Source organism: Neodiprion pinetum, chromosome 2 (genome assembly GCF_021155775.2).
Source record: "Neodiprion pinetum isolate iyNeoPine1 chromosome 2, iyNeoPine1.2, whole genome shotgun sequence".
NCBI lineage: Eukaryota > Metazoa > Arthropoda > Insecta > Hymenoptera > Diprionidae > Neodiprion > Neodiprion pinetum.
Genome location: NC_060233.1, coordinates 2,215,828 through 2,224,690, shown reverse-complemented (window position 1 = coordinate 2,224,690; position 8,863 = coordinate 2,215,828). Strand labels below are relative to the sequence as shown.

At 36.7% G+C, this 8,863-nt stretch overlaps 2 protein-coding genes across 2 annotated transcripts; one reads left to right on the top strand and one right to left on the bottom strand.

Annotated features, from left to right (window-relative positions):
- Positions 1–271: 271 nt before the first annotated feature.
- Positions 272–3,991, top strand: Gk1 (Glycerol kinase 1). The gene is made up of 9 exons (XM_046614495.2): positions 272–668; positions 850–1,108; positions 1,217–1,440; positions 1,556–1,762; positions 2,279–2,389; positions 2,484–2,737; positions 2,891–3,096; positions 3,192–3,323; positions 3,414–3,991. Exons 1-9 carry the CDS (start codon positions 594–596, stop codon positions 3,500–3,502), a joined length of 1,557 nt encoding a protein of 518 aa, XP_046470451.1. The 5' UTR covers positions 272–593; the 3' UTR covers positions 3,503–3,991.
- On the bottom strand, positions 3,669–8,289 carry LOC124211153 (putative leucine-rich repeat-containing protein DDB_G0290503). Its single transcript, XM_069133789.1, has 12 exons — positions 8,233–8,289; positions 7,845–8,114; positions 7,476–7,630; positions 6,734–6,906; positions 6,378–6,649; positions 5,898–6,115; positions 5,655–5,808; positions 5,164–5,571; positions 4,661–5,086; positions 4,481–4,582; positions 4,283–4,402; positions 3,669–4,185 (listed from the first exon to the last, which is right to left on the bottom strand). The coding sequence occupies exons 1-12, from the start codon at positions 8,287–8,289 to the stop codon at positions 4,129–4,131; spliced, it is 2,412 nt and encodes an 803-aa protein (XP_068989890.1). The 3' UTR covers positions 3,669–4,128.
- Between the last annotated feature and the right edge of the window lie 574 nt (positions 8,290–8,863).

The following is an 8,863-nucleotide window of genomic DNA, read 5'->3' as shown; positions in this document are numbered from 1 at the left end:
CGTAGTTTGTTGACAAACTCGTGTTTCCTGTTACGATTGCATACGTGACATAAATATATGACATAAACGCCTATTGAGAAAATAAATACAGAAAATAATCAACCTTCTGGATTCGTGTTATTTTTTTACGCCCTTGATCGAACACCCTAATTAAACAAATGACGCCTCATGGTGTTCCGAAAGATGATTAATACCGTCAAAAATCGTGGCCGACAACTGCCACGTGTTTTTGACTTTTATCAACGTGTGCAGCTCATCAAGGTCTCCGTCATGTTTGAAAGCGCATCGTTCATTTCATTAGCAACTACCGCAACTACGCACACATCCACGTATCCTGCGTATCATCTCGTGAATGCGTAGCTTCGTATTATGATCCACAAACCATAGAGCCACAGATAATGCGGGGAAACCGTTGAACCCCAATCTATCTTAGATATTTGTTTATCGCCCACGAAACATATTTGTGGGTTATGAAATCACTCATCTCGTAGCCTCTGTTTTATTATCCTAATTACATAACTGCTACTATAGAACAAAGGGCGATCGTAGGACGATTGGCACTCACTGATGCGCACATTATAATTTATGTAAACATGCCAGAGAGCACTGGACGATTTGGTCCTCTTGTTGGGGCGATTGATGAAGGAACGAGCAGTGCCAGGTTTTTAGTAAGTAAATTAGTATGTTTTGACACAAAGAACTGAAGGTTTAAAAGAGTATAGATGAGTAGATAAAGCAATCCATGTTTCAATGTACATCCGGTGTTGCGTCAAACCTTTGAACTGGATCAATTGCCACACCCGGTTTATCGAGGCATGAATCAATTTGAGAAAGTGATTGTATTTACAGGTGTTCAGTGTTCGGCGGAGAGAAGTTGTCGCCTCGCATCAGATCGAGATAAAGAATATATACCCACAAGAAGGATGGGTCGAACAGGATGCCAAGGAGATACTTAAAGCGGTGCATGAGTGCATCATTAAGACAATAGAGAAGTTGAAAGCGATCGACATAGACAAGGCGGATATCAAAGCTATCGGCATTACTAACCAGCGTGAAACCACTTTAGTATGGGACAAGGAAACCGGAGAGCCCTTGCACAATGCCATCGGTAGATAGAATCTCTCGCTCACACTTTTGAGTCTTTTTCCATTACCTTGGAGTGAGTAGAAATTTAAAATTTGGAAAAGTTTGTTAAATGCACGTTTTTTCGTTTCAGTTTGGCTGGACATGCGGACCACGACCACGATTGAGAATATCTTGGATAATGTGCCGAATAATACAAGGAACAAGAATTACCTCAAACCTCTTTGTGGGCTGCCCATATCTCCTTATTTCAGTGCTCTCAAAATCCGATGGCTTATTGACAATGTTCCAAGAGTTAAGCAAGCTGTTGAGGCAGGGAGATGTGCTTTCGGAACTGTCGACACTTGGCTGATTTGGGTTTGTTCAATACATTTGTGAAAGAAGTAGACGAGAGGGGAAAATTCTCAGTCTACTCTTACATTGAATGTATCAGCAATACTTTGCCTTACTTAGAATTGCGATATATTTGCAGAACCTTACACAAGGAAAACTCCATATGACGGATGTTTCCAACGCATCTCGGACAATGTTGATGAACATTGAGACCCTGAAGTGGGATCCATTGCTCTGTCGCTTCTTTGGCATCCCGCTGGATATCCTTCCGGAAATTCGATCCTGCTCCGAAATATATGGGCATATCTCTTACCCAGAAGTCTTGAGCGGAATACCCATTTCAGGGGTGAGTTCAGCTATGAATGATTACTTTTGTGTAGAAGTGAGTCATCCCAACAGTCTGTTCACTTTGATACTCAAACTGTTGTACAGTAGAACCTCGGTCATCCAAACACTCAATTATCCAAAAGCTGGCGCAAAAAATATATTTTTGGTACGAAATTTTAATTGTTGCTTGCTAAAAAAAGTGTAGGAGCTGTTCGTCAATTGACAATAGACGACTATGTAAAACCAAAGTAATAAAATAAGCATTCTGTATTTGAAAGATGTTTCATATGTATTTAGATGTTTTAAACGGACTGTTTATGGATTTAAAATTGTGTTGTATATATTATTATACCTTAACATAAAAATTGCATTTCGGTTATACGAACTAGGTTAGTTAATTCACGTAATCGAGGTTCTACTGTACTAAAACTTTAATCATGAGACGATACTTTGAACTGAGAAAACGTGAGAAAAACTGTCAACACTTCAATTTTTTGTATGTACTGCTGTTTGTAACGTTAATGCTGTTACACAGTGTGTAGGTGATCAGCAGGGAGCTCTGATAGGTCAGTTGTGTCTGAAACGAGGGCAGGCAAAAGCAACCTACGGCACAGGTTGTTTCTTACTCTATAATACCGGGAATGTGGTATGTATCCCAAGGAAATATGAAATCCAAATTCGTTCTAAAATGCAAAGATTTCTTCTAAAACTAAATCTGTAACATTTGACAACGCTTTCAGAAAGTTGACTCGAGTCAAGGTCTAATCACAACTGTTGCTTATAAATTGGGGCGCTCACCTGCCGTCTATGCCTTGGAAGGATCAGTCGCGGTAGCTGGTGCTGCACTCTCCTGGTTGCGAGATAACATACAGCTTATGGCCAACGTCACAGAGAGTCAGGATTTGGCGGAAAGAGTACGTTGCTCTGGTGACGTCTACTTTGTACCAGCTTTCTCCGGGTTATACGCACCTTATTGGCAGCAGGATGCCAGAGGGTAATTTAAGTGACATTACAATTTTTACCTCATAGAAGCAAATGTACAAGTTTTTTCATTCGCTATATCGTCTAGCTAAATTTCACAACAGATATAAAATTAGTTTGTGTTTCTTTGATCCGACTAAAAATTATGACAATTTTCTGTGCACAGAGTTATATGTGGAATTACTGAAGATACTCAGCAGTATCACATAATCAGAGCTGCACTCGAAGCGGTGTGCTTTCAAACCAGAGATATATTGGAGGCAATGTTGGAAGACGCCGGGACCAGTTTGACTGAATTGCAAGTAGATGGTGGAATGACGGCTAATAATTTGCTAATGCAATTGCAAGCCGATTTGACTGGAGTTAGCGTGGGTCAGTTGTAGTCGGTTTCGAATTGCAAAGGAATTTTTTTTGTTGTTTGTTTAACAAAAAGTAAATAAAACAAAATATGCAATTCTTTTTAACAGTGAGGCCAAACATGGTTGAAACTACCGCGTTAGGCGCAGCCATACTAGCTGGTGTTGGTATAGGACTATTGGATATCAATGACGTTGTTGCTGATCAAATTACGAAGTTTTCACCACAAATTAGCGACGATGGTGTGTATGAGATAATCTTGATGGTGGGAGTTGATTTATATTTTCAGAAAAACGTTTTAGTCAGTATCATGAACGAATGTTAAATTTTAGAAAGGGATCTTCGATATTCTAAATGGAAAATGGCCATTGATCGGTCTATGAAATGGGATTCTTCCTCAGCACCAATCGACGGACGATAATAATGTGCAAGTGTGAATACCTAGTTTTCATAATACAGTGATATATTATATATAGTATATACCTAAATTCGATAGGTTCTATGAAAACAGATATATTTTGACAAAAAACGCTACATCTAGTGTATACAGAGCGCTATACACAACTTGTAGCATTTTTTGAAATACGTCGATTCTATCCGGCCCGCCGAAATACGTCTGTTTCTATAAGACCCGTCAAATAGAACAAAGTTCTATATTTATCTACATTTACACTATTGTTGTAGACTGTTTAATATGTTAATATGTACGTAAATTGGTGATGGATAAGAATATTTATACACCAAACCCATATGAAGATATACTTATAGAGTGGTTTCTATTGAAAGAATGTGAAAAATTGTGTACGTAGCATTCTGCTTCGGAATCAGAGACCAACTACGCTCAATATTTTGATCATATTATTATATATTATTTGTTGGTAGTTAAAATAAAGGTGAAAATTTTTTTAAACACACGACTTTTTATGAATAATTAAGGTATTTTCTGTACGTTGTTTCTTGATTAATTCATCGCATCCATGAATCCTTGTGAAATGATAATTATTATTATTACGTGTGCAAAAAAATGTAACGCTTTCACGTCTATGTTTACTTTCGTTTGTAGCATGGCTTGTAAGATTTTCTGCTTCTCTGTTGCGGTGGTACCTGGATATGAAGGAACAACACAAAAAAAAAAAACCGCGTGAAAATCCGTTTAAATCATAACGTCAGTGGAGTTCATGTGGATAGCATATCGTCTTACCACAGCAATTGCAGATGATATTGAGCCGGTATTTTCTGTCCTATCTGTTTGACTTAATTTTACAGCGTCAGTTTTATTAGACTGACTCAACTTTTCGTACTCGCGTTCTATTTCTGTAATCTGAATAAACAAGATAAAACCATTGGTTGTTTTTCGTGCGCAATACAAGAATTTAATCAAGGTATGGAATGTACTTACTGCTTGCATTCCGTCAATACTACTTAAGTCGGAAGATATTTCTAACTGTGCCATTTCAGTCCCAGTCGGACTATGAACGGGTGTCGATGAAATTATACTTCCCTGTAAATGACAGTAATGCAATATCCTATCTAGTTTAAACGTTATGCAGGTCGTTGCGAGATATTTTAAATTATTCACATCATTCGGAGTGTTCAATATCCAACGTCCAAAAATACGATGATCGGTTATACTCAAATATGGTACCTCGGGTCTAGCGAAACTCATTCCGAGGAGTGGACTTGAGACAATGGACAGCGACGTCCCCGTGTTCGTCATTTGCTTCGGCTCTTCAATTTTTTGCAATTTGGTACGAAGATCGTTGTTTCGTTCTTTAGCAGTAGAGTATTTGGCTTTAAGATCGACAAATTTGGATTGCAATTCCACTAACTTCAAATCTTCGATTTCTTTTTGTTTATTTAATTCTTGTTCTTTCAAACCATTCTGCTCAAGCTTCAGCTTTTCAACCGATATCTGATTTTGGAGAATATCGATTTTCGCTTTTTGTTCTTGGATCTCTTTTGCATGGTCAGCTACTTGGCATTGCTCCGCCAAGTTTGTTTTTATCTGATTAAGAAACTCATGATTAAACTTAAAATCAAGTGTAATAGTGAATAAATGAAAAGAAAAGGTTCAATTCTCACCTTCAGTTTTTTTTTATACTCCAATTCGTTGTGCTTCTTTTTATTTTGCAAATTTACCAGCGTTTTTGAACAATCGGCAATTTTACAATCCTTTTCTTCAATAGTCTTCTCATACTGATTCAATTGTACAGAATATTTCGCTTCTTTATTGGCGAGTTCTGAATCGAGTTTAGTGACATAGTCGGATACATTCTTCAAATCATGCTCGGATGTAGCAAGTTGTCTGTTCATTTCGGATATGTTTCTAAGCTTTTGATTTTGCGTTATTTCCCATGTTTCAAATTCTGATTTAGCCCGACAGTTTTGATCTTTCAGCGCTGTTAACTGTACGTTTAGGCTCTCATAATTCAAAGACAATTCTTCTTGCTCCGTCAAGGCATTACTTAAATCGGCGTTCAGTTTTGATGACTAAAATGAAGTTAGATTTTATTGCAAGGAAAATAGTGCGAGGAAATCTTGGCGGTAATTATTACACTATAAGTAATACGTACCTCGCCGTCTTTATTTTGTAACTTTACAGTCAATCTGTTCATTTCGTCAACAGCTTTGACATCAGTTTCAGATAAATTTTTATTATCCTCGGTAATTTTAATGAGTTCTTCGGACGCTTTTGCGACCTTCGATCTTAAATCCTCCAATTGATTTCTAAATTTGAATACATGCACATGTATGAGTTATGATTACTAAGGGTACAATAAATGTCGGCATTGTCGTCGACTTACACGATAAATTACCTGCACTCAGCTAATTCTGAATCTTTTTCTGAAATTGACGCAAAATGTGAGCTATTTGATTCAAGAAGTTCAGTGTTCAATTTCGCTTCTTCTTCCTCCAGCTCACAGCAAGTGGTAGTCAAGTATTTGATCTGTTCCTTATACTGAGCGGACGTAGCTTGCTGCGCTTCACATTTTGAGCGATACTCGTCAACCTTTTTCAAAATTCCTTCATTTTCCTGAAGACAAGAAGATCGATTTGATCTAATTATAAACTATTCGTAAAAATTTCGTTAGATGCGGATAAAAACGTACAGAAAATGCGTGAAAACCCGCAAACAGAAAAACAGAAAACTAATTCTATGGCTATTTTTTCTACGATTTTTGGTACAGTTTCACTACGTTTCTACTACTATCTTCATCTAACGGAATTTTACACCAGAGCTAAGTTTCTTTAAAAACCAACTCTGGATTTGAAAATAATATTTGCGAGACACGTACAACTTCCAATTTCGACTGCTCCTCTATTTCCAATTTCAATTTTGTTTCAATATTCATTTTGATTTCAGATATTTTACTCATCTCTTCGGCGTGTTTTACCCGATTTTCATTATATGTTTTTTCAGCCATCTCCTGTTTAAGATCAACTTCAGAATTAAGGCGAGTCAAATCGGATAATTGATCTTCGAGCTGTTGATACCTAGTTTCATTGATCAACGATTGCCTGTTTAACATTGCCAATTGCTCTACCAATTCCTTTGTTTCAGTTTCACCTTCAAATGATAATGATGAAAAATAACGTTGGTCGGTTGTCAGAGTCAAAGTTTATGAAGGTGAAAGTAAAGTGAGAAGATTACGGTATTTATCAAACGATTCGGTCAGAATATTCTTAGTCTCCTGCTGCTTTAGTTTAGCGTTATTATACAATTTTGCCAGGTCATCTTCGACCTCCTCGCATTCTGTGAGCGTCTTCTCTGCGCTCTCGAAGTGCTCCTCTGCGACAGCCATCAAGTCGAAAACGACATTTTGCCTGTCAAAAGGAACGGAATCAGTACGAAATAATTAATATTGTATGTCAATATCATACACAACTTGTAAAAAGTTATAGTCGCTATTCGATAGGACTTTGATTACGGCACCAACATGTATAAATATATTAGGGTGGTTCTTATTTTGGTCATGTCGGAATTTTTTCACACTCATTGCCCCAAAAGTGATCAACACACACATACATATATATATATATATATATATATATATATATATAAAATAAAAAAATTTCCCATAAAATAGGCGCAAGAATTTTTTTTACAATATATAATTTTGAAGAAATAAATAATTTTCTTAAAAAAATTTTAAATGAATGCATTTTTCCATATAAAAATTCGACTGCATGGCGGGCGTGTTAGAGTTGTCGGACAAATTCAGGGTTGCGGTCAATTTTTTTCCTATATATATGGATTACTTTTGGGCGGTAAATGCGAAGAAATCCCGACATAACTAAAATAAGAATCACCCTAACAAGTATGAGGTGTGTGATGCAGTTGTGAGGTACTAGCAACAGCAGCAATGATCTTGTCAGTTGAAGGTAAATATCACCTTTTCGTAATTTCATCCCCCCTTTTAACTTGGTCTTGAATAATATTCTTCATTACGATCTTGCGTTCGACGGCCTTGGAAAGCCTTTGTTCCAAACCCTTGATTGTCAACTTAACCTGCGCGAGTTGTTCTTCCATTTCCGTCAACTGCTGATGCTGCAGTACAAATTGTACGAATCGGAAACACATTAAAATGCGTGATTCAAATTTTCAATAATTATAATTCTATATACACGCATTGATTGGACTTTTCACTTGTACTTACAAAAAATATAGTATATAAAGTGACTTTGTAACCCGGGAAAATCACATAGTAACTATTTTTAATTTTAAGAGCTAAATATTTCGGAATAAAAAAATTCTCATTCACCTGATCATCGTCAACTAAAATTAATTCACCCTGCGTCGCATTATTATTCCATATCTCCAATAAACTTTGTAGATTATTGGTCAATGGATCATCCACGTCTTGAGAGCTACTCATTACGACCTCCTGAGACATAGGCTGCCCTTCAATCTGAGTCAGATTCATGGTCGGCGTGTGGTTTTCAATTCTACTCCAACTGCTAGTGTGGCCGGCAATTTTTCGCGTTGACGAAGTATTGTCGCTTTGGTCAATAGCACTTATCGCTTTTCTTTTCTATATTTTTTGGAAAAATCGTTCAGAAACTACGACAGCCGGTAATTAAATAATAAAGTTATAAAACGAAATAGTCTCTAGATTTGAGAAAAAAATGCAAAGAGAATACGTTACGTACGCTTCCTGCAACAGAGACAGACTTCGGATCATACTCGCTATACGATCGTTTCTCCATAGTAAATTATACAGCAGGCTCGCTTTAAATGAGTTTGATTAAACTTGAAGTTTCGTCTAATCTCTTTTTTCTCTCTTGATTTCAAATTATTATGCAACTCGACCGCAAAGCGTGAAAGTCGTTATGTTCGAATTGCAGCTTCAAACTGATTGTGAGTACCCAGAATCCTCAGATTTGAGTTTCTGCACTCTGAATATGGCTCTTTGACATGAAAAAATAAGACAATCGCGGTATCAAGCGCGCGATCGAGAGTTATCGATTGCGACTAGTGTTTTAAAATTCAAATTATCAATACGATCATGTCTAATCGGTTGGTAGATATTTACTTTCTTGCTAACTTCAGGGGTTAATTTTTTTGCACTTTCTCTGCATTTTACCATACATATCATAGTCCATTAACTCAGAACAGACAAATCAGATTCCTCGACTATACATTAATTTCGATTCTCAATACTTGTATGAAATCAACAATTGATTAATTACATACACTTTACTTGATCATTATTGTTAATTTTCGTTTTATGTCATCAAATTGCAGATAAGCAGTACATGATAAAAATATTCATGATTAATT